The sequence below is a fragment of the Macrobrachium nipponense genome, chromosome 21 (assembly GCF_015104395.2).
Source record: "Macrobrachium nipponense isolate FS-2020 chromosome 21, ASM1510439v2, whole genome shotgun sequence".
NCBI lineage: Eukaryota > Metazoa > Arthropoda > Malacostraca > Decapoda > Palaemonidae > Macrobrachium > Macrobrachium nipponense.
Window position 1 is genome coordinate 65,610,479 of NC_087212.1, and position 25,532 is coordinate 65,636,010.

Below are 25,532 nucleotides of genomic sequence, written 5' to 3' on the forward strand. Positions count from 1 at the left end.
AAGAAACAAACCCAGTTTCCATGAGCTTGGTGGCTGACAGTTCATTCAACAAAGTTATCATAACAGTAAACTAGCAGAATTTTTAATATTTCCATAAATGTGACATGCCATTAGACAAGAAGTGGAGGCACTTGCCTTAACAACAATTCTAACTTTAACACATCTGTACTATACCCTACAAATGAAAAAAAAATCAAATACCAGTTGCAAGAAGTGTTTCATGTCAGAAGTTTTACATGTAGCTTTCAATTAACACTGTGTATCCTGCAAGTGTTCTGCATAAAGGTCTAATGTACAATATTCTAAAATTAAACATTTATTTTTGACATTTTGATTCAGAGAATGCTAGGAGTCTGCAATTTGGATGATTGTAGAACTATAAATTTTTAGGGTTTTGAGATAATCAGGACTTTGAAGATGAATTTATGTTTTTGGTATTGATAATAATAAAAATATTTATCAGACACCTATTTTCATAAAATATTATATAGTTTCCACAGCTGTCATAACAAGACAAACTATATCATCCAGAATTTCTTTAGTATTGCTAACCTACATCATCGAGCCTTTTTAATCAATTTGTATTTTTCATAGCTAGTAAACCTGAGGTCTTAACAACCAGACAATCTTCTTGCGCCAGCTGGAAACCAGTTAAAAACAATCAAAAATTGTAAAGCAAGGAATCTGGCATCTCATGTGTATACAAGGTGGAAGCTGGTCACTGACCAGGCATAGAACCTTGAGACGTGCTAGTCTTTCCCTCAATCCAGGAAAAGAGAGAGGGGCGGCTAGAGGTGGGCAGTAAACGTTAAGACCTCAGGTTTGTTAGCTATGAAAAGTATAAATTGATTAAAAATTTGTCATTTGTTCATACTCAGAACAAACCCTCAGTCTTAACAACAGGATAGACGTACTTGGAGGGAGATACAAGTATCCTAGCCCAGATGGAAGTTCACCCACCTGACCAACCTTCCTAGAAGAACAAATTCTAAAGAAGGGGGTCCAAGCCCGTGAGAAAATAGACAATTGGATATCTAAAACCTCAGCCGTCAGGGTTGAAACACAATGACATATGGCCAGATTTATTGCATTCCAGGAATAAAAGAAAAACTCTGCTTGTTCAAGCAACAAACCATGTAAGCCACAGAGGTTTGTCACCACTCCTCACTCCCCTTGCTAGTGAGGGGAGCCTTTGCTACTGAATAGGAGATTTGTCTATTGCATAGTCACAATATAAAACCCACCACCAGGATGACCACCTTACTAACCTGTATCAGATCAGTTCCTGAAAAAAAAAAAAGTCACAATCAAACAAAGCATCTGGCTTGGGAGGAAAACAAAAGCGGCTACCCTCCAATGTAGTCAAAGAAAGACTAGCGCGTCACGAGGTTCTATGCCTGGTCAGTGACCAGTTCCGACCTTGTATACTCATGAGTTGCCAGATGCCACAGATTCCTTGCTTTACAATCTTGATTGTTTTTAACCGGTTTCCAGCCGGTGCGAGATTATCTTATTGTTAAGACCGAGGGCTTGTTCCACATATGAACAATAATAAATTTCTCTAGTGTGCTCTAATGCACACCCAAGTTGTTCACTCCTGTGCAGTGGTTTTTTTTATGTATGCATACCACCTTACAATGAAAATTCCTATGATTAAAGGCTACAGTTTATGCAAGTTGACTGTAGTGATTCAAGAATTAGTATAGCGAAACATTCTGCGCTTTCATTTTATTAATTTATATTTTTTTCCCTCATGAGTATATTTAATTCAATATTTCTGGGCTCAGCCCGTGTCGCTTCGTGAAATGTCCTTTTAGCACACATTTCTAAGGTAAATATTGCTAACATTACCAGAGAAAAAGCTAAATTGGAATGTTACAATATTCTGACTCGCTCACCTTATATAAAAGGTGTCGGTATGGTTTCTGGGGCGAGTGAAACCACTACCACGTGTCTCTTACCATTTAGATCCATCCTTCTACAAAATCCTCCTACCTGAGAGGGCCGATGCAAGGCCCGCACCCAGCTACGACTACTACTAGCGCTCCCGACGCCATCACTAGCGCCTCTACCGGTCATCCTTTTCGTTAGCACCATCTTGCGCACACGTGTTTTTTCTTTGCTGTGTTTTGTGCTTTGATTTCTGGATTTATCCTTATCATGGAACTTCAAGCCATTGCTGCATCTAAGTTAAGTACTGCTAGTAGTGTTTCACTTAATTTTTGCCAGCCAGGGACCCGTTTAACCATTTTTATTTAGGTTATTAGACGGCACCTCCTTCGGCCCGGTTATAGAGTCGTCTCGAGCGGCTCGTCCCACATGTTTCATTGTTTCATGCTTCTTCGGTCTCCTATACCGTTGTAGCTTGAATTTTAGCAGTATATATATTTACATTTTTATGCTTTGTGCAGCTTTTCCATGTTTACTTATGCTTAGCTTTTCACGGGGATTCCTAAGCTCTGTTGAGCTCGTAGCCTACATCGCTCCTTAGCTCAGTGTTCATGCATTCATGTTCCTTTGTTTAGGTCTGTTTAGGCTCCTTTTAGGACATTGTCCTTCCTTTTAGTCCTGACCACCCTGGCTGCCGCCCTCCGTTCCTACGTATCAGCAGAGGCCAGCTCCCGAGTTGTTAGGCGTCCTCCCTTCTTGGTTGGCTCGTCTAGCTTCTCCAGGACTTTGCTTTCTCTCTACGTATCTGCTTATTTATCTTCCCTCTTCCCCGTGTTGCGTTAGGCTATTTTGATGCATGCATTGAGATGGTTAGAGGTAGCCTAGGCCACCTCAGACCGCCTGGCCTGTCTTACCGCGTGGTCTTTACCACGTTCACGACGAGCCAGGCGATCGCCACGAGCCACCCGGCTGCTGTTCCCCACGCTTCCTCCCACCCATAGGGGGGAAGTACCGCTCGCTCCCGTTGCCCATGACAACCATCCGAGCTCCCTCTCTTCTTCCCCCTCTCCATGGGGGGGATACGGGAGTCTGCAGGGGGACATCCGAGGCTGGCTCGGCTCGTACCGCTCTCACTCTCGGTACCGGGGGGGGGGGGGGGGGGGGGGGAGAGAGAGAGAGAGAGAGAGAGAGAGAGAGAGAGAGAGAGAGAGAGAGAGAGAGAGAGAGAGAGAGAGAGAGAGAGGTCTCCCGTGCGGTCGGTCTCGGCTGGCCACCCGACTCGGCCGTGCTCGGACCTCCTCGGTTTCTGATCAGCTCTCTCTCACCCCGAGTCACCACCCCTCCCTACCGCTCCGGCGGTTGGTTCCTCTGGCTACGCCAGACCTCAGGTGTGGTGACTGAAGAGAAGCCCTGCCGCATGTTTTCTCCACATGTTACCTTTATTTTATTTTATTTTATTATTAGTTGTTTATGTTCCTTTTATTCTGCTAAGTCGGCGGAGTCCCCGCTCACCATCCGGGTTCTCCTCCTGCTTACTTGCATCTGTTACGGCGGAGCTATGCTCCCCCGACTAGTTTTTACTGGCCTCCTCCTGCTCCTCCCTGCCGTTCTCGTACTCCTCGCTCCGGCGTATAGGCAGGTTACTGGTTTGGTGATTTTCCGTCTTCCGGCAACACCGGAGACGCACTGAAGCTAGTTTACCAGCTCTATCGGACACCCACCACTCATGGCAAGAGAGCAAGCGGAGGCTAACCTTTTTATATCAAATAACTCCGGTGTCGTCCGGTGTTATAATATATCACTTCTTGGACTTAGTCCAATTAGTTAGTGTCGATACTCATGTATCTGTTCACTTACAGGCCACCCATTGCCAGGAATCTGGCTGTAACGCTGTCCTGCAGGACCCCTGTGGGCACGAGGTCTGCCGAACCCATGCTGTCTGCGCCATCCGCTACGGAGACATAGCAGTCTGGCATCATGAGAGTTGCTCTATCTGTTATGAACTAGTGGATCAGGTTACCTCCGGAGTAAGTACCTTCCGGAGAACAACTGTCATGTATAGTTTTGGCCTATATGTATACAGTTCTAATAAGTGATATATCTGTACGAATCATATACTTTAGTCTTAATTAGCTTAGTATTTATACTAACCCTCTCTTTCAGGCTGCTCAAGCGGTCAGGGACACCGCTACAACCACCTTGAAAGCCTGGGTCGGCGGATTTGGTAGGAACGTCACCAAGGGGCAGCCCTACATCCTCGATAAGAAGTTGGCTGCCCTGATCTTCCCCGGCGGTAAGACGACTTCCTACGTCGACCCAGAAGCGGAGGCCCCATACATCGCCGCCATCCAGCATCAAGTGGCTCAAGCCTTGGCGGACCCTGGGAACACGGAGATAATTGAAGAAGTAGCAACTCTGAACTTGGACCTCGAGCCCATGACGGTAGAGGCAGCAGGTAGGACGTTGGGTGAGGCAGGTTTGCTAGGGGATCTTCTTCTCCTATCCCCTCTTTTTCTTCCTTCCAAGGTTTTTGGAGGATGGACTTTCGGTTAAGCAGAAGTCCACCCAGGCTATCCCTAAAGTTAAGGGGAGGCGCGAAGTGAAGACGCTCGAAAAAAGACGTTGTCTAAGAAGATGGCTCCTAGCGGTTCTCATAAGACACCGGCTCACTATCCCGGAGCAGAGAAACCCAAGTCGTCGTCTCACTCCAAAGGATCCAGAGGCAAGTCCTCCAGAGACAAGGCTCAGCTCCTGTCTGATCCTGAGCCTTCAACCTCTACGGGAACGCGCCCTAAGACTCCCAGCGGGAAGCAGGAACCTAGTTCCTTTGACTAGGACGCCTTTACTGCAAACATCATGCAACAAATGTGCAGTCTAGTGGGGAACTTAGTTCAAGACAAGTTTCAGGAGATGCTCTCCCACATCTCGTCTTCCTTTGAGGAGTCAGGCCAGTCGATCCGGGACATCTCGGAAAGACTGGCCAGTCAAGAGAACCTGATTGCAGGTCTCCAGGAAAACCCTATGGCAGCTCTTCCTCAGCCCGGTGTGGTAGCCCAGGCCATGCCGGACTACAACACCCTCCCTCCTTACACTGTGAGTAATCCCTGGAGGATATCGTCCAATGCCCCCTTTAAGGACGGGATGCTAACGCTGGCGGATTGTGGAACTCGAAGGCTTGAGGACTTCGTGTTCCACCCAGCAAACTTGCAACACCCCTTCATTAGTTACGCCCGCCTTACGGAGGCAGCTATGAGGAGGGAAGATAAGATCCCAAAGGAGACCGTAATCTTCGGTCGGGATCAAGCTCAGCGGGACTGGCTGAGAAGCCTGGAAGAATGGGAATGCATCAACACCAGGATGCAAGCGTTTAAGAGTGCTTTTACCATATTTGTGGTGGACGGAGAGACCCCCATTCCATTCACCACAAAAGTGACGGAGTTGACAATGCAGGCCACCATGAGAGACAAGCCAATGCCTCAGCTCCGGGAAACGGAGCCCACGTCACTCCTCCTTCCGGGTCTGGAAGATCTTTGGGCAGATCTTCCAGCCACCTTTACGGTCAGAAAGTTAAAGCCGGATTGTGCAATAATACAGTTCAGCGAACGGCTTCCCAGGCTCCCAGACAGCCTCATTCAGGCTGAGTTCGATGCACGAACCAGGTTATCCAGGTCTCTCAATACCCTGGTTATGACAGAAGTTTCGGCCATTACTTATGGTAACGAACCTCTGTTCAAACTTACAGCCAAATCACATTTACATACTGTACAATGTGATTTGTATGACTTCATAGTGGTGAGGCGTAACTGCAGAAAACATGTTCTGCAGGAAGCCACCATCCGCCATGAACCAAACAAGTTGCTGGCGGCTCCGATCTGGGGTGCCGACCTTTTCCCAGATCGGTCGTCAATTCAGTACAGTATGAGGCGACAAGACTCAACCAGAGTCTTAAGGTCCATTTGGGGTCTCTCAAGTAAGAGGAAGCCGGAGTCGACTTCTTCATCCAGAAAACCCAAATAGCCTAGGAAATTCCAGCCTTTCCAGGCTCCCCAACAACAGCAAGTAGTGCAGGCAGTGCCAGTTTACCAAGTGGCACAGCCTTCTACATCAAAGGCTCAGCCACAACAGCAATTTCTGCTGCTGACTCCTCAGGGTCAAGCTTCTACCTCCTTTGCTGTCTCTCCGGCCTTCAACCCAGTGTTTGAGGGCCAGTCTTTCCAACCCTTTAATAGGTTCGGAAGAGGCAGCAGGGATAGGGGTGCCTTTCGCCAGAGAGGTGGCGGAAGAGCACCCAGCTGGGGGAAGCACCTAAGGGGAGGGCGCGGATCTCGACCTGGCCCAAGCCAGTGAGAACCCTCAGGTAGGAGGGAGACTGTTCCTCTTTCGCCACAGATGGAGGTTCAGCAACTGGGCACAGAGTATTGTGTCCAAAGGCCTAGGATGGAGTTGGACCAAAGGTCCCCCTCCATCCAAGACCTTCTATCAACAACCAACAACGGAATTAATGGAGTATGCCCAAGAGCTCCTTCAGAAAGTAGTGTCAAAAGTCAGGCATTTAAAGTTTCAAAGTTGCTTGTTCACCGTGCCAAAGAAAGGCTCAACCAAACGAAGAATAATTCTAGACTTGTCCCGTCTAAACTTATTCATTCGTTGCGACAAGTTCAAGATGCTGACTATCTCGCAGGTGCGGACCTTACTTCCCCGTGGGGCTGTCACCACCTCTATCGATCTTACAGACACATACTATCATGTCCCAGTGGCAAGACACTTCCGTCTGTACCTAGGTTTCAGGCTAGGGAACCAGGCATTCTCCTTCAAGGTAATGCCCTTCGGGCTAAATGTAGCCCCCAGGGTATTTACGAAGATAGCAGAGACAGTAGTTCAACAACTCAGATCCCAGGGGATAATGGTAGTTGCGTATCTGAGCTATTGGCTCGTTTGGGCAACAAGCATCGAAGAATGCCACAAAGCAACGGTCAAGGTGATACAGTTCCTGGAACATCTAAGGTTCCAGATAAACAAGACCAAGTCCAGGATGACACCGGACTCTCGCTTTCAGTGGCTCAGCATTCAGTGGGATTTAAACTCCCACACTCTATCAATTCCGTCGTCAAAGAGAAAAGAAATAGCCAAAGCAACCAGGCAATTTCTCAAGAGCAAACAGACATCCAGGAGAAGCCAGGAAAGGCTCCTAGGCTCTCTTCAATTTGCCTCAGTAACAGACGTTCTGCTGAAGGCAAAACTCAAAGACATAAACCATGTCTGGTGCTCGAGAGCAAACAACAAGTCCCAGGACAAGTTGTCAGCTATCCCGGCGATACTTCGCAAACGTCTCCGCCCGTGGGCAGAGGTCAAGAATTTATCAAAGTCAATTCCTCTCCAGTTTCCTCCTCCGGCATTAGTTATCCACACGGATGCTTCACTAAGCGGCTGGGGAGGGTACTCTCAGTACAAAAAGGTACAAGGGACTTGGTCCCTTCCATTCCGCCGGCTCCATATCAATGTGCTGGAAGCTATGGCGGTATTCCTCACTCTGAAAAGACTTCAGCCAGCCAAGGGATCTCACATCAAGCTGGTATTAGATAGCGCAGTAGTAGTACACTGCATCAACAGAGGAGGCTCCAAGTCAAGCCATGTGAACCATGTCATGATAGCCATATTTTCTCTGGCAGCCAAGTACAAATGGCACCTGTCCTCCACTCACCTAGCGGGAGTGAAGAACGTGATAGCAGATGCATTGTCTCGCTCAGTCCCTCTAGAGTCGGAGTGGTCTCTAGACAGGCGATCATTCAATTGGATCTGCCAGCAGGTTCCAGGGCTCCAGGTGGATCTTTTTGCCACAGAGTCGAACCACAAGCTTCCCTGTTATGTGGCTCCCAACCTGGACCCTCTGGCTTATGCCACAGACGCCATGGCCATAGACTGGAATCAATGGAAGAAGATCTACATCTTTCCTCCAGTGAATCTTCTCCTGAAAGTTCTGTGCAAACTCAGGGCCTTCAAGGGACAAGTCGCCCTAGTAGCCCCCTATTGGCCCAAGAGCAACTGGTTCCCACTCCTGCTGGAATTAGGTCTCCGACCTCAACGGATTCCCAATCCCAAACTATCTCAAGTAGTACAAATGAAGACTATGTTCGCTTCCTCAGGAATTCTCAAAACCCTAACTTTATGGACTTCATGAAGTTCGCGGCTAAAAGGGATGCAGATATCGATCCTCAAAACATCCTATACCTAGAATCGGATAAAAGAGAATCGACCCTTCGTCAATATGACTCAGCTGTTAAGAAACTAGCCAATTTTCTGAGGGGGACCGAATCTCAAACCATGACTACCAACCTGGCTATTTCCTTCTTTAGATCATTATTTGAAAAAGGTTTAGCAGCCAGTACTATTACTACTACTAAATCAGCACTAAAGAAAATATTCCAGTATGGTTTTAAAATAGATCTAACAGACTCCTATTTTTCATCTATCCCTAGAGCCTGTGCTAGACTCAGACCATCAGAGAGGCCTAGCTCAGTGTCATGGTTCTTGAATGATGTTCTCAAACTGGCCTCAGATACTGATAACAACTCATGTGATTTCTTACCCCTCCTGAGGAAAACATTATTTCTTCTGAGTCTGGCCTCAGGAGCCAGGGTATCTGAACTGTCGGCTCTATCTAGAGACTCAGGTCATATAGAATTTCTCCCGTCAGGAGAAGTTTTACTCTCTCCAGATCGTCAATTCTTGGCCAAAAACGAGGATCCATCAATGAGATGGGCTCCTTGGAAGATCCTTCCTCTTCCTCAGGACCCTTCCTTATGTCCGGTTACTGCCTTACAAGCATATCTTTCCAGGACAGCCATGAGATCCTCTGGTCCTTTGTTCATGAGGGAAAAGGATGGCACCATTTCCTTAAAAGGTATTAGACAACAAATTTTATACTTTATTAAACAAGCCAACCCAAACTCGTTCCCCAAAGTTCACGATATTAGGGCAGTAGCTAACTCGATCAACTACTTTCAACATATGAATTTGGATGATCTGAAAAAGTATACAGGCTGGAAATCTCCGACAGTATTCAAACGTCACTACCTTAAGTCCTTAGAAGCTCTTAAATTCCCAGCAGTGGCAGCGGGGAACACAGTTTCTCCTGACACTGCTTAAGTAGTTTAGTAATTAGATCCTGATCTCCTTTCTACCTGCCTCACTGACATCCTTCCTGCAATTCTGCCACCATGTACCCTTTTTAATGCCTTAGATGCCTAAAAGGACACTTATTGTGATGTTTTCCTTATTTTTATGCTAGGATTACTCACACATATATTTAATCTGTGAAATTGTATCTAGTTTTAAGATTAATATAAGTTATCATAAGTAATCTTAAGTGTGTATTATAATCTTTATAGTTCATAAGTCTTTCTAGATTATAGTACTTTGATATCAATTGTTTTTTATTCTTTACTTACTCATGTTATATCCTCATTCAAGCTTGTGGCCATTTCTCTGGTACTATTTCACGAAGCAACACGGGCTGATCCCAGAAAAGGGATTTTGACGAAGGAAAAATCTATTTCTGGGCAAGGGCCCGTGTCGCCCAGTGAAATTCCACCCTTCTTTACACCCACCCTTGGGCCCAAGCTTGACAGTCTAACTCCAAGGATGACCGGTAGAGGCGCTAGTGATGGCGTCGGGAGCGCTAGTAGTAGTCATAGCCGGGTGCGGGCCTTGCATCGGCCCTCTCAGGTAGGAGGATTTTGTAGAAGGATGGATCTAAATGGTAAGAGACACATGGTATAGGTTTCACTCGCCCCAGAAACCATACCGACCCCTTTTATATAAAGTGAGCGAGTCAGAATATTGTGACATTCCAATTTAGCTTTTTCTCTGGTAATGTTAGCAATATTTACCTTAGAAATGTGTGCTAAAGGGACATTTCACTGGGCGACACAGGCCCTTGCCCAGAAATAGATTTTTCCTTTGTCAAAATCCCTTTTATCAAATACGTGTATTCAATAGATAAGTTATTTCTGTATTTACAATGCATCTCTAAGACTGGTGTAATAATGTAATGTACAGTTGACCCCCGCCTATTCGTGGTTCCGGATTCGCGGACTCACCGATTCATGGAGTTCTCTATGGAATATATATACACATTATTTGAGGAAAAAGCGCCTGTTCACAGTAAATTTCACAGAGAAATATTCACTAATTAGTACTATATTTTCATATTATTTTCATGCCTAAATGCAGGTACTATAAGCATATTGAGAGGGTTAATTTGAACTATCAAAATGGGCAGTATAAACAGAGCATTTAGTGGGGTCTTTAGTATTCGCGGATTTTAGCTATTCGGGGGTGCAGTGGTGGTGTGTGCTGTGGTAAACATCCCCTGCGAATGCCGAAGGTTGACTGTATTGATCTGGGAGGCTTCCATTGAATATCAAACATTTGGCCTCCTTATTTCTTAAATATTACTCTTCTTAATTTCAAAATTGTTATGATATGCAATAAGTTTTTTCTATTTCCAATATGCATTTAAAGTATATACTACGTAACTTATTATTAGAAAACCCTAGTAAGACTGATAGCCTTAACTTAGGCCATCATTAAGCTGAGTGTCAGTTATCCAGAAAACTCTTGGTTGTAATGATTCCGGATCAGAGTTCTCCACTGTACCAGTATTTTGTTGAATATCAGTATCCAATGAATAGTATTTACAAAAAAAATGTAGGCTTCTCACACAATATTTCATCACCTTCAAGCCAAGAAAATAATTTTCACATTAAGGTACCGATAAATCATCATCCCTCAAGTCTAAAAAACTAATTATCACTACTGTCATCATGATCTATCATATTCCTCCTCTTGTTATCTGACTCAGAATAGCTCTACATTGCGGTGTTAGGAATCAATATATCAATTTAACTGTAATGAAATAAAAACCATGCAACATGGCAATCACATTATTCCATGGATTGGATGACAGTTTAAAAGGTTGAACATTTTAAAAATATATATATAAACAAAAGAAGACATGACAAATTTTTAACCAATTTGTGTTTTTCATAACTAACAAACCTGAGGTCTTAACATTAGGATAATACTAGCGCCAAGCTGGAAACCGATAGAATCTGTTACTCTTCCAACCCAGTTTAGAGTGTTAGAGGGGTGGTTCGAGGTGGCCCTTATCAGGTAAGACCTCAGGTTTGCTAGTTATGAAAAATACAAATTGGTTAAAAATTTGTCATTTGTTCATATACGAAACAAACCTTTGGTCTTGACATTAGGATAGACTTACTTATTGGTGAGAGGTAAGTCTCTATAACCGACTGAGAGTTTGTCACTTTTATCCATTCCGAATAGATGTATTCTAAGACAATGGACTATTAATCTTTGAGCCAAAGATATATGAGAATCTATTGGTTCCCTCTCTGGGTGTTACATAAAATGCCATGGCTTATTGCATTACGGAAGGTGGAGAGCTATCCGTTCTCATAAACCACTCCTGTCCTTGTACCTGGATCTACTGTCACCCCACTCTCTTCTTATTATTGAGAGGAGTGTGTTGCTGCTGAAAAGTATCCTATGCTCTAGATTATCTTTACAGTATGGCTGTCCCCCTCACCTGCATCTAGTCCGTTCCAGCTCATGATGGTAATCTCCCTCTTACTGCCCGTAGGTAAAGGAGTAGTTCGAAAAGTAGTAAAGAAGGAAGACCAGTCATCTCATTCATTCTACTTTCATACCTTCATCTTATGACTAGACACTGACTGACCCACCAGGAGTACTGGATGAGCTATACCACTTGTTGGGCAGCCACCACTGGACCCAAGGAAAAAGTGTCCAAGGATATATGGGCAACATCCTTTAAATAAAAGGAAGTGAAAGTTGTTTGGTGTCACCAAATACCAGCTTTCAAAACCCTCTCCACAGACATATTTTTCTTGAATACCAAGGGAGCGCTCAAGCCCTTGATGTCATAAGCTCTAGCTCTCTCCAGGCTATTTGACCCTCTGTCTCCTGTCATGTATGCATTCCTGATCATTTTTCTCAACCAAAACGATATTGTGTTCCTGGACATGTCCTTCTAGTTCCGTCCTGTACTCACAAAAAGCCTTCAGCATCCCGGCCTGAGATGCTGCGCTCTTCTTAAGTACGCTCTTAGTACTCTGACAGGGCATAGCAGCATTTCTCCACTCATATGGGGGTTTTGTAAGGCTACTCAGTACAATGGTTCAATCCCAATCTGGGACTTTTAGTTCCTTCGGGGAACAGGACTGCTCAAAACTCTTCATAAGCATAGCCATTTCCCATGAAGAAGAAATGTCCACCCCTTCCATCCGCAGAACTGAAGCTAGAGCAGCCCTGTATCCCTTTACAGCAGATACAGACATATGTTGTTCTGTTCTGAGATATATCAGAAAGTCCACTAACTGTTGAATAGTGGTTCTGAGTGGAGACAAGTTCCCTCTATGACACCAATCACAGTACGCGGACCATTTTCCTTGGTAGACAGCTCCCGATGACCTGATATTTCCTGCCGTCTGAGTTGCTGCTTTCTGAGAAAAGCCTCTTGCTTGTAGCAGATACTTGACAGTCTCCACCCGTGAAGTGATAGGGACTGCACCGACTGGTGATACCTCTCCACATGTGGTTGACATAGTAGGTTGTTCCATGGCGGTAACTCTCTCAGAACATCTATCAAGATTTCCAACAGCTCCGGAAACCATTCTGCCTTCAGCCACAATGGGGCTACCAGAGTCATCTTGAGGTTCTGAGACCGCATCATCTTGTTGAGAACCTGACGGATTAGGCAAAATGGAGGAAATGCGTGCACATCCAGATTGTCCCATGGGTGTTGTAGCGCATCTTCTGCTACTGCCTCTGCGTCTGGGACTACTGAACAATACACTTTCAACTTGTTGTTGTACCTGGTTGAGAACAGGTCTATGATTGGCCTTTCCCACAAGATGAACATTCTGTCCACCACTTCCTGATGCAAGGACCACTCCATTCCTAGAATCTGGTCCCTGCGGCTCAATTTGTCGGCAACTATGTTTCTTTTTCCTGGAATATATCTGGCCCTGATGTCTACTAAGTTCTCTACAGCCCACTGATGAAGTTGAACTGTCATCAGGTGTAACTGTTGAGATACTAGGCCTCCTTGCTTGTTTACGTAAGCTACTACTGTGGTGTTGTCTGACATCAATACCACTGATTGCCCCTTCACCCTCACCCAGAATTCCTGTAGTGCCAGAAAAGCTGCTTTTAACTCCAGCACATTTATATGGAGTTATCTGTCCTTGCAATTCAACTTTCTGAAATCATCAGCTCCTCCATGTGAGCGCCCCAACCTTCGAGTGACACATCCGAGAACAGCAAGAAATCCAGAGAGGGTTGCTAAAGGGGAACTCCCACTGTCAGATTGTTGTCCTGAACCCACCACAGTAGGTCTTTCCTCACCTCTGTCGACAAGGGAATTTGCACATATGGGTGATCTACCAACCAAAACTCCTTCATCCTCCATTGTAATGATCGAAGGTGTGGTCTCCTGTGTGGCACCAGCTTCTCCAAGGAACTTAGAATTCCCAGGACTACTTGCCACTGTTTTGCTGGCTGTGTTTGTTTTTCCAGAAAGGCAGTCACCACCTGTTTGCATTTCTCTACCCTCTGGTCTGCTGGGAACACTTTGGCTTTTACTGTCTATAATCATACCCAGATATACCAGCCTCTGACTGGGATCCAACTTTGACTTCTCCTGATTTATCACAATGCCTAAGCTGTGACAAAATTGCAGAAGGGTATCCCTGTCCCGAGGTAATTTTTCTGTGGATTTTGCATCACCAGCCAGTTGTCTAGGTATCTAATTAGCCTGATCCCCTGAGCATGCGCCCACTGGAAAACTTTCTCTGCAAGACTGAAGCAGAGAAATTTCCTGGAAGACTGATGGACTGGGATCTCAAAGTATGCGTCCTTCAAGTCAATTGTCAGCATAAAGTCCTTGTCCCTGACTGCTGCTAGAACTGTCTTTGGGGTCTCCATTCTGAATCTCCGACTCTGAGAACATCCACCACCCACTGCTCTGCTCCAAATTCCTGCCACACCCTCCAATGATTTGCCAGGCAACCCCCCACTGGTGTGGCTGAATGGTGAGAGGCACCCATCCTATCGTCTCAAACCTCTCCCCCTGCCCCTAGTATCCCTTCTCTTTTGGGTCTACTATTGTGAAAGGGCCGATGAGCTAACTTCTTTGGGGAAGAGGGTCTTGTTGACCTATTAGAGATGTTATGTCTCACTGGTCTTTTTTGAGGTAATTGTTGATGTTGTCTAACCTCATTATAATTCGCCTGGCTTCCTGATGTTTTCCTAACTGCCTGCTGGACTAATCTGACGTTAGTATCCATTCTTCTTCTATCTATAGCAGCTTCCAGTATACCCTTCGGTAACAGCAACTGCGACTCTAGGATATCCCCATTCTGCATTGCTAATAGGGAATCCAAATAAATAGTGCGGCTTAATCTAGCCAATGCTGCATCTCTCCTCATCAACAGAATATTAGCCCATACAGTGGCACTCAAATTCATCAAGTATGCAATCGGTTTGGAACCTGATTGGAGCAATCTGAAAAACATTGTCTCATCCACTAATTTTCTTGTTGCTTCTGAGGAAGCAATTTTTGCTACAGCTGTTGACCCAAGGTCTAACCAAGAAGCAGTCTGAAAGATAGAAGAAGCCGTTGCTTCCAATGTAGCATCCTCCTGACAAGTCATCGACAGGCATTCCATCTTAACTTGATCCAATGTTAATCCAGGCTTTAACCTTACCACATCTGGGTTGATTTGTCTTGATAGCAAAGGAACCATAGGTGTCGCATAATATTTCCTATGTTTCAGCAATGGCAGGGGAATAAACTTAAATGATCTATTTGATCTTAACAAATTATCCCTTCCAGCAATCCGTGCATTGACATGCTGTAAAACTGACTCCTCATGACTTGAGCAAGGTAATTCATACAACACCTTCGTGTCCTTTTTCAGTCCAAATATCATGTCAATTCCGGAGGAAGTATACTGGCAGGTGTCTCCAGACTCCTTGAAAGGTTATTGAATTGACGAATCAAATGAACCACCTCTGCATACGAAGCCAGAAACTCCTGGTTTCCCCCTTCCTCCAGTTCCAACGTATTGTGTTCGGCTGCTGGAGAAGCTAGTTCACTTCTATCCTCTGACAAACGTTCAGGTGTGTCATGGCCATCTGACCCTACGACTGCAGCATCTTTGATCTCTGACGGCCGATGTTGGCTCGATCTTGAATAGCCAGTAGGAGAACATGACCGCCTAACGCTTCTATGCTCGCGGATCTACAGCGAGAACTGTCTAATCCTCCAAGATGACGGTTCTCGCATAGACGAACTAATTTCCTCTCTATCTTTATTAATAATATTCAAGGTCATTGGACTATCATCTCCGAATGGCCGTCGGGGAAGTTGACCTTGATCTCCCATCGAGGCGAACAACGTCTTCCATCCGTGTACCAGGAGAGGTTACCAACTCTTTTATTATTTGACCTTTCAATGGGAGCTTTTTCATCCTTCCTTCTTATTTTAAAAGGTCTTACAGGAGAAACTGGTATATGTTCTCCGTTCTTTGTTGAATGCTGCCCACTCACTGTTGATTTCCCCAACAGCAGTGGAGTTTCTACTAAATGCTTTGACCTCACCGTTGGTATCTCTGCAGCGGTCGCCATTCCAGTGGCCGTCGATGCTTTCACCCGTTCGGATGCCTGTAAATGACTTCGGTCGTTAGCGTTAACTTTACTAGCCACTGGCTTCTTCACTTTGTTGCTGACAGGGATGTGACAGTCCTGGCTCAAAGATGAAGAAAAATTTACACTTCTCTTGGCACGAGGACCAAGAAGAAGACGATTCACGTCTTTTCTTTTTGTCTTTCTTATCTATTTTGTCCTCTAGAGCTTGTAATTTCTTCATGACTGTGCGTACCAATGAGTCAGAAAGAATATTCGTCTCCGGAGACAACAAAGTAGTGAGAGAAGCAGTAAGCTGTGACGTCATGGAGTCAGCCATGCTCGTGTGTGACATCAGTTGTGACGCCACCATGCTTGTAGGGAGAGACTGAGTGGCTACTGCTGGTATCCCTGCATGTGCTGCGAAGCTGTTTCCAAAGTTCTGCATCGCCAGAAACATCGATGTTGTTGTCGGTGCCGTAGCATTCGCTCCCATAAATTGCAGGCCAGGGGGATGCGGAACACTCATCATCAACAGGCCAGGGTGGAAACATGATGCATATAGTGAGATAGCAACCCTTCCTAGGTTGGTACACCTGGTAAGCCTAACACTAAACACATTTCTTCCATTCTCTGTGCACCGGGGGCTGAAATCTGGGGCAAAGATGGTGATGCTCCCCCTCTCCCTGCCAGGAACGACGGAGCTTAATTGGGCATAAAATTACCCAAAACCACTCCTGGAGTTTCCAATAACAAATCGTTAGAAGAAACTGAAGGGGTATGGGAAACATCAAAAGCAGGTGACGAAACATATGGAGCAGTATGATGTATCGCCAATACAAAAGAATCCGACGACACTTGGTCATCCAAAGATGGCGGCGTCTCCTTTCTTTTGTACCAGCCTTTCCCATTAAACTTCATCCATTGTTCCACCGACCAACCATGACAAACTGAACAAGGATTAGTAACAGTATGTACGTTTTCTCTGCAACTACTACACGCTGGATGAGGATCCGTAGATACCGATGTTAAAAATCTCGAACAAGGAAACCCACTCACTCCAGGGCATTTCCTTTGTCTCTTGCGAGATCCCAAAGAAATTTCCCTTGGTGAAGCAAAATTCTCCATATCTCACAACATACACACACCTAGCAGATCACACCCACACTGAGATCACCCAGAGAGAGAAAAAAAGGAAAATAAGAATAAAACAAGCAAACTAAACCGGCTTTAAACAGACAGAAAGTAATCACATCCTATCTTAAAGGGGGTAGGAAAGTAACTGATGGGTCACGTGACGCCAAAGGCATTCTGGGAACTACAATACAGTAGGGCCTCGATAATCGCGGGGGATAGGGCCCAGAACCCCCCGTGATAAGTAAATACCCGTGTTATCCTGGTAACCCCCCTAAAAATTGCTTTAAACTGCCTACTTTAATAATTAACCCACCCAAGACCACTATTTCAGTGTTTATAACTGCCTACTTCAGTTCAAGCACCAAATATGTCTTCAACTATCACCTTAAACTAAATTCAAGACAGTTTCAAAGTTATTCTTTCCTATCTTCAATTTCCCCTTCATCAGATCAGCAAACAAAAGTATATTACCTAACAATTCCTTTCTATTTTCATGATCTGGCTGCTGCACCAAACTAAAAGTACATAGTATATCTATCTTGTGAATGAACATATTTATGATAAAAAAACATGATTTACTGTAAAGATTACAGCCTCCAACTATAATATTAATGTATAAACAGCAAAATACAGCAATAAAAATCTATTTTTGTCTTTTGTTTACGTTTAGAATCAGCTGATGGACGTTTATTACCGAAAGAATTATTTTGGAAAACAATTTAGTTGCTAAAAGAAACTAATTTATTAATGGAATTACTATTACTATTTTTAACTTTGTACATAATAGTTTATAATATGAAACAGTAATTCATATTTCATTGAGAGAGAGAGAGAGAGAGAGAGAGAGAGAGAGAGAGAGAGAGAGAGAGAGAGAGAGAGAGAGAGAGAGAGAGAGAGAGAGCAGCTTGGGATGAGAGTAACTGTTGAATAGCTTGAGAGAGCAGCTTAGGACGAGAATACTGTTACTAGCTTAGAATAACATAATGAAATTTGTATTTTAAATATTTTTATGGTGATAAGAAATGAAACATGGATAGTGATAAGATATTCTTTTGTATACTGTTATAATGTGATAATCATTGAGTCAACTATAAAAGTTGTATTGAAGCACAGTTTTGTAAATCACAGAATAATAGATCAGTATTATAGTTTTTTTCTGTAAGTGATAAGAGAGAGAGAGAGAGAGATTTTGCTATTTACATTCATAGTATTTGAAAATTTGTAAATGAGTGTATCCTAAAAATGCATTTAGTCATGAAAAGAAGAAGAAAACACAGTAATTAGTGAATCTTGCTCGTACCAACGAGACTAGGTTTGGTGATGTCACGGTGGTCATAGGTATTTTTTTCGTGAATGAATATACATTTATAATAAAAAAAATAGTTACTGTACTGCTTAGAGTACCATACTGGAATATTAATGTAATCACATAAAAATAAAGTAATCATTGCATGCTGTAAACATGTAAAGTGTATTTTTGTCTTTTGAAAAATGCATTCCCCAAGGAATTATTCCTTGAAGAGGCTTTTTATTATGAAGATATGCCAATAATATCTAAGATATGCGTTTTATTATGAATATATGACAATGATATATAAGGTAAAAATGGTTTTATTACATTTACGCTTCGTCGCCGATCACAAACAACAATACGATAATCTATGACAATTATCGTTTGTATGACTGCAGTGTTCAGAGAAGTTGATTACGTTATACCAAAACAATAATGAAGTTCAAATTGAAAATTGATGTTTTCCTAAATGTTATTACTACTGTAATTACACTACTACTATTAACATTTCTAAAAGGTTAAGAATGACAAAGGTGCTGTTAAGTGTAACTCAATGTTTACATTTCTGCTGGCCGATCAACTACAAGTTGATGTCAATGATGTGGAATTATTCCATGAATAGGCTATATATTATGAGGATATGCCAATAATATATAAGGTGAGAATGGTTTTATTACCTTTATTGTCAGTTAATATCATAATGTGAATCTGTTTATGCATTTGCTGGTTATTGGAACCGGACGAGGCTTAGCCTGCAACGGACAACCCCTCGATGCTGCGATTCATGCCAGTGATATACTAGATTGAGAAGTGGTCCAAGGAAAAACCTGTGATTAACTGAATCCGTGATTGCTGATCCGCGACTAAGCGAGGCTCCACTGTACCCTATGACCTGGTACAGATGTCATTTGTCCCTGGATCTCACAAGTTTTTTTTTATTAATTCTACCAGTTTCCAGCTTGGCAGTAGTATTATCCTAATGTTAAGACCGAAGGTTTGTTTCGTATATGAACAAACATAATTTGAAAGTGAAGTTACTATTCTGGAGTCTACTACTGATGACCACTTGTTCTACTCACTAAGCACTCTGATCTGGTCTTTTGAAAGGAACACCTTCAGGTTACAGCCTTTTCGACAGACTGTACCTTCAACCTCCATATCAATATGGTCTAAGCATGCCTGAAGATTATTCAGTGTACAGTATTCAAAAGTACACAAGTTGTAAACAGACATACTGTGCACTTATGTGTAGTCCAAATGATCATCAAATCAAGTTCATTGCTATTAAGTTAATCTTACCTACATCCTTGTTGGCAATTTATTTCATCACTATTGTCTGTGCAGTCATCAAAACCATCACACACACTGCTTTTACCAATGCAGTGGCCATTTTTACATTGAAATTGGTCAGGACTGCATGCTCTTATTCTCTGGCCTGTAAAAAAGAAATAAACGTGTAATACTAAGGGTTGCATGCTTATAAATGAATTGTAATGCTGTTTTTGATGTTTAAAAATAAAATAGTATTCAATTTTTATAAGAGCCCCCAATTAAAAAATAAAGGGGGGAAAATGTGAAGTACGCAACACCGCATGTATTAGGTGTTAAAAATTTAAAAAATAATAGTGCAGTACAGCGTACACATAATGCATTTTATTATATAATGTATTTTTAATATATGTCAACATTTAATGAAAAATGAAAAACTGTACACCTGTTCCATATGACCTTAGAAACACTTGGGATAGCTTTTCTAAATGAGAGTTCCATCCTTAATTTATCAATATCAATGGTAGAAACTGATTAAAGATCATGCAGTAAAATTTTGGCTAATCTTCATTTATTTATTCCTAATTATTAATTACTTTTGTAAGTGAATATTTTGAAAAGGTAAGGTTACAAGTACATAGCTCTGCAATCTCACCATACCAGGGTATAAAACCTATTCTTTAGCGCCAGTAAGGAAAACTCAAGATACAGAGGGACAAACAACTGTCCTATTTTTCATCTCAAGTGTATTTTTCTTCCCTCCCCCCCCTAATTCTCATCTCTGTTCTCTCAGGCTTTACTGTGAAGCCCCTGTATTTGCGGACTCCTGTATTTGCAGACTTACGTCGTCACGGATTTCTCTCTGGAACATTTACCCCATTATTTGCAGGAAATTCATGCATTCTCTGTATTTTTCTGATAAATTGCCACGAATTCCTGGTTTTTTTTTTATCAGTTTCATCAAAAAATCCACTTTTTGTGTTAAAACTATTAAAAAAATCAGGCATAAAAATTTTTGGTGGGGTTTTCTTGAGATTAACCTAACAAACTACTAGGCAGTTATAAGCCTTTTTAAAGGGGTTTCAACTATTCGCGGGTTCTAGCTATTAGCAGGGGGGGTCTGGTATGCATCCCCAGCAAATGTGGGGGGAACACTGTACTTCCTTTTTTTTTTCTTAGAGCCCATGTTTCCAATGCATACATTAACACTGGTCTTAACACTGTGCTGTAGATCTTGACTTTTAGCTTGATTGACATTTTCTTAACACATACTACTCCAGCTACCTCTCACCACTTCCCCCACACAGCTTTTACCCTACTGTCAACTTCAGTCTCACATCCCCCCTCTTGGCTTAAAGTATATCCTAAGAATTTAAACTTTTCCACCTATTTTATAATCAAGCCTCTTCTTTCTTGTACTATTACTATTCTGCCTCTATCTTCCCTACTGCTCACCAAAACCTCTGTTTTATTCACATTCACCTTTAAGCCACCCCTCTCTAAAGACTTCCGCCACTCTCTGTATGCCTTCCTCATTTACAGCAGTAATCACCAGATCATCGGTGTACAACAACTCCCACAGCTCTTTATCCCTGTCGCTTCACTTAACACATCCATGACCAGCACAAACAAAAATGACCTTAATGCTGACTCCTGGTGTAATCCAACACTACCTTCCAAGTTTTCTGTTTCCCTATTTGCTGTTGTTACTTTCGTGAATATTCTTTGATATATCTCGACCAGCCTAACCAACTTTTCTGGTTCTGTACTAAACAGATGATGTTATACAAATCCCATGCTTTTGTGAAAATTTAAAACTATTACAATTGTGTATTTCACTGTAAAGAGGTACTTGCTAAAACTTGATTCGTTAGCCAGGAAGAGAGAAATTCTGACACTGAAGTGGTAGTTACATTTTAAGCCTGTTACCCATGTAGGAAATCTTAAAAGGTTTTGAAATTATCAATTACTAAAACAGCTATTCCTGAAATATGAGTAAAAGGTTGAAATTTAAACATCAATTTTAGATGAAAAAATAAAAAAGAAATATGAAGCATATTGCTTTTTTTAAAGACAGCTCTCTGGCTTTCGGTTTGCATAAAAGTACCAATGCAGTCCAGTATTAATAGCTTTATATTAATAAAACAGGCAGAAAAGTATCCTTACATAGTTCAGAAGTTTCATCTGAGCCATCAGTGCACTGGGCTGTTCCATCACAAACCTGAGTGTCGAGGATGCATTTACCATTCTTACATCTGTGAATATGGATCAATACATTAAATTACAAAAAGAATTTACCTCACAAAATATAAGAAGGCTTAAATATTTTGGAAAGTAAAATATACCACAGAAAAATTTTTTAAATAAAAAATATGTATTTACCTGAATCTACCAAGAGAACATGAGTGGTTTGCACATAACTCTTCATCTTCATCATTTCCATCTGAGCAATCTTTCTCTCCATCACATAACCAAGCATCTGGTACACAAGCATTGTTTTTGCAGCTTGTAAAGCCTGGTTCACATGTTGAACTACAATTACGTTCATCAGATTCATCGGTACAATCTGGGTCATGGTCACAAACCCAGTCCCTATAAGAAATCAAAGGAAAGTAGTAATGACTGTATATTACCAAATACCATATTTATATACTACACAAAAACAAAGCAATGTACCTGCCTATGAGTAATGAGAAACAAAAATGTAAGCAATCCATGCTAGAAACAATTAAGGCATCCCTGACTGACACTTTCTTGGTATCACAGTGACATACAGAGATCTTGAATAGGCCAATATATCTATCATTATGCAGTTTAAGTATCTACATAGGGCAAATGCTGACTTCACATATACCCATGAAACTATGAAGTTCCCCAAAAACAAAGATGGAGGGGAAAAGATGAGAGACCCCTTCTGCACTACTTCAACACAAAAGAGTGATCTAGATTGATGCTAAATAAATGACAGGAAAGTAAATGACCAGATCTAATTCTTTGGAAACAGATCCTAGAGCACTGTAGAGCTGAAGAGACATGGAGGTAGTTGATAAAAAAGGGGTCTAGATGGCAAAACTTATGCATACACCATGAGCAGCTATGCTTTGTAATCATATTTTGTTATTATAAGCCTATCACATAATCAAACAACAGCCTTAAACTATGCAGAATGTATTCAGGTGCATGAAGCAAGGCATTTCAAAGAAAACTGTTCCACCAAGCATGCTTATGTGTCGCTCCGTGAAATGTTCCTTTAGCACTCATTTCCAAGGTATAAATATTGCTAAATATTCCAGAGAAAAAAGCTATATGGTTATGCCAGTTTCCTGGCTCGCTCACCCTTATTTAAGGGTGTCGGTATGGTAACTGGGGAGTGTGAAACCACTATCAGAGGTCCCCTGCCATTTAGTCTCTTCCTTTCTCAATATCCCTCGTCTACAGAGGAGCCGTTCCAGGCCATCTACCGCCCGCCACTGCTACAACTAGCATCTTGTTTACCATTCCTTTCAATAGCACTGCTAACTCCGCACGTGTTGCTTTACGCTGTGTTATTCCTTATGAATTTATTGCATTTCATCATGTCGGAACGTCAGGAAACTGCTGCATCTAAGTTGAGTACTGCAATTAATGTTTGATTATGTTTTAAGGTAGCGATGGGCGATATAATCATGTTTAATTTGGTTATATGTATGAGCGGGAGCCCGCATGGCGCCGCTCCCAGGCAGCCATTTCATGCATCGCTACCCGCGTATACTTACGCTCATGTCGGCACCCAATTGGTCTCCCATACTAGTTGGAGTAGCCTACCTTTGTTTTCTGGGCTCAGCCCGTGTCGCTTCGTGAAATGTCCTTTTAGCACACATTTCTAAGGTAAATATTACTAACATTACCAGAGAAAAAACTAAAATGGAATGTCAGAGTATTCTGACTCGCTCACCTTATATAAAAAGGTGTCGGTATGGTTTCTGGGGCGAGTGAAACACTACCACGGGTCTCTTACCATTTAGATCCATCCTTCTACAAAATCCCCCTACTAGAGAGGGCCGACACACAGCCTACACCAGCAACTACTACTACTAGCGCTCCCGAAGCCATCACGAGCGCCTCTAGCGGTCATCCTTTCCATTAGCACCATCTTGCACGCACGTGTTTTTTCTTGCTGTGATTTTGTGCTCGCTTTTTTGGATTATCCTCTCACCATGGAACTTCAAGCCATCGCCGCAGCTAAGTTAAGTACTGCTAAAGTGTTTCACTTAATTTTAGCCAGCCAGGGTCCGTTTAACCGTTTTTGTTTAGGTTTTATAACGGCGCCCTCCGCAGCATTGCTACAGAGTCGTCCCAGGCGGCTCGCCCCACGTGTTTCATTATTTCATGCTTCTTCAGTCCCCCATACCGTGGTAGCCTGAACCTAGCAGTATATATACTACTTACATTTTATGTGTTGTGCAAAATTTATTTTGTGCTTTACTTTCTCACGGGGATTCTAGCTCGATTGAGCTTATAGCCTACATCACCCTTAGGACATCTGTCCTTTCTTTTAGTCCTGCCACCCTGGCCGCCGCCCTCCGTATCTACGTATCGGCACAGGCCAGCTCCCGAGTTGTTCGGCGCCCTCCCTTCTGGGTCAGTTAGCATAACTTCTCCAGGACGTTGCTTTCTCTCTATCTGCTTATTTATCTTCTCTCCTCGTGTTATTTTCGGCTTTATATCTAGGCTACCTCAGACCGCCTGGCCTGTCTTACCGCGTGGCCCTACCACGTTCACGGCGAGCCAGGCGATCGCCATGAGCCACCCGGCTACTGTCCCCACGCTTCCTCCCGGGGGGGGGGGGGGGGGGGGGGGGGGGAGGGGGGAGGAGGAGGAGGAGGAGGACGGAGGAGGAGGAGGAGGAGGAGGAGGAGGAAGGAGGAGGAGGAGGAGGGAGGGGAGGAGGAGGAGGAGGAGGGAGGAGGAGGAGGAGGAGGGGAGGAGGAGGGAGGAGGAGGAGAGTACCACTCACTCACGTTGCCATGGCAACCATCCAAGCTCCCTCCCTTCTTCCCCCTCCACAGGGGGGGGATACGGGAGTTAGCAGGGGGACTTCCGAGGCTGACTCAGCTCCTACCGCTCTCACCCCTTGGTTTCAGGGGGGTCTTCTGTGCAATCGGGTTCGGCTGGCCACCCGGCTCGGCCACGCTCAGACCTCCTCGGGTACCGTTTAGCTCTCTCTCTCACCCCGAGTCACCACCCTTTCCCACCACTCCGACAGCAGATTCCTCTGGCTCCGCCAGTCCTTAGGGTTGGTGACTGAGAGAAGCTCCGCCACATGCACCTCTTATATATTGCCTTATTTTAAGTCTTATTGTTTATTATTATTTGTTGTTTTGTTTTGCTAAGCTGGCGGATCTCCCGCTCACCATCCGGGTTCTCCTCCTGCCTGCGAGTTTTTTGTTACGGCGGAGCTACGCTCCTCCGACTAGTTTTTATTAGCCTCCTCACGCTCCTCCCCGCTGTCCTCGTACTCCTCGCTCCGGCATATAGGCAGGTAACTAGTTTGGTGAAACTCCTTATTCCGGCAACACCGGAATCGTACTGAAACTAGTATACCAGCTCTATTGGACACCCACCACTCACCAGGAGAGCAAAAGGAGGCTAACCCCTATGTTATTCACTTTGGTATCCTCTGGCATTATAATATATCACTTTCTGGACTTAATCCAGTTACTCAGTGTCGATACTCATGTATCTGTTCACTTACAGGCCACCCATTGGCAGGAATCTGTATGCAATGCCGTCCTACAGGACCCCTGTGGGCACGAGGTCTGCCGGACCCATGCTGTCTGCGCTATCCGGCGCTATCCGCTACGGGGACATAGCGGTCTGGCACCACGAGAGTTGCACCATATGTTATGATCTTGAAGATCAGTTTACCTCCGGAGTAAGTATAGTCCGGAGAACAAATGCTATATAATTTGGCCTATATGTATACAGTCCTAATAAGTGATATATTTTTATAGAAGCATATAATTTTTAGTTCCCCTAGCTTAGTGTTTATACTAACCTTCTCTTACAGGCTGCTCAAGCCGTCAGGGACGCCGCGTCAACCACCTTGAAAGCCTGGGTTGGCGGATTCAGGAGGAACATTACCAAGGGGCAGCCCTACATCCTCGACAAGAAGATGGCTGCCCTGATCTTCCCCGGCGGGAAGACAACCTCCTACGGCGACCCGGCAGCGGCGGCCCCG

The 25,532-nt window shown here is 43.5% G+C and overlaps 1 protein-coding gene across 1 annotated transcript in view; it reads right to left on the reverse strand.

Annotated features, from left to right (window-relative positions):
• LOC135198099 (prolow-density lipoprotein receptor-related protein 1-like) overlaps positions 1 to 25,532 on the reverse strand; it is an 875,913-nt gene that overhangs the window by 150,667 nt on the left and 699,714 nt on the right. Inside the window, 3 exon segments of the mRNA XM_064225548.1 lie at positions 19,343 to 19,478; positions 21,479 to 21,567; positions 21,695 to 21,904. Of these exon segments, the coding sequence (XP_064081618.1) occupies positions 19,343 to 19,478; positions 21,479 to 21,567; positions 21,695 to 21,904 (435 nt within the window).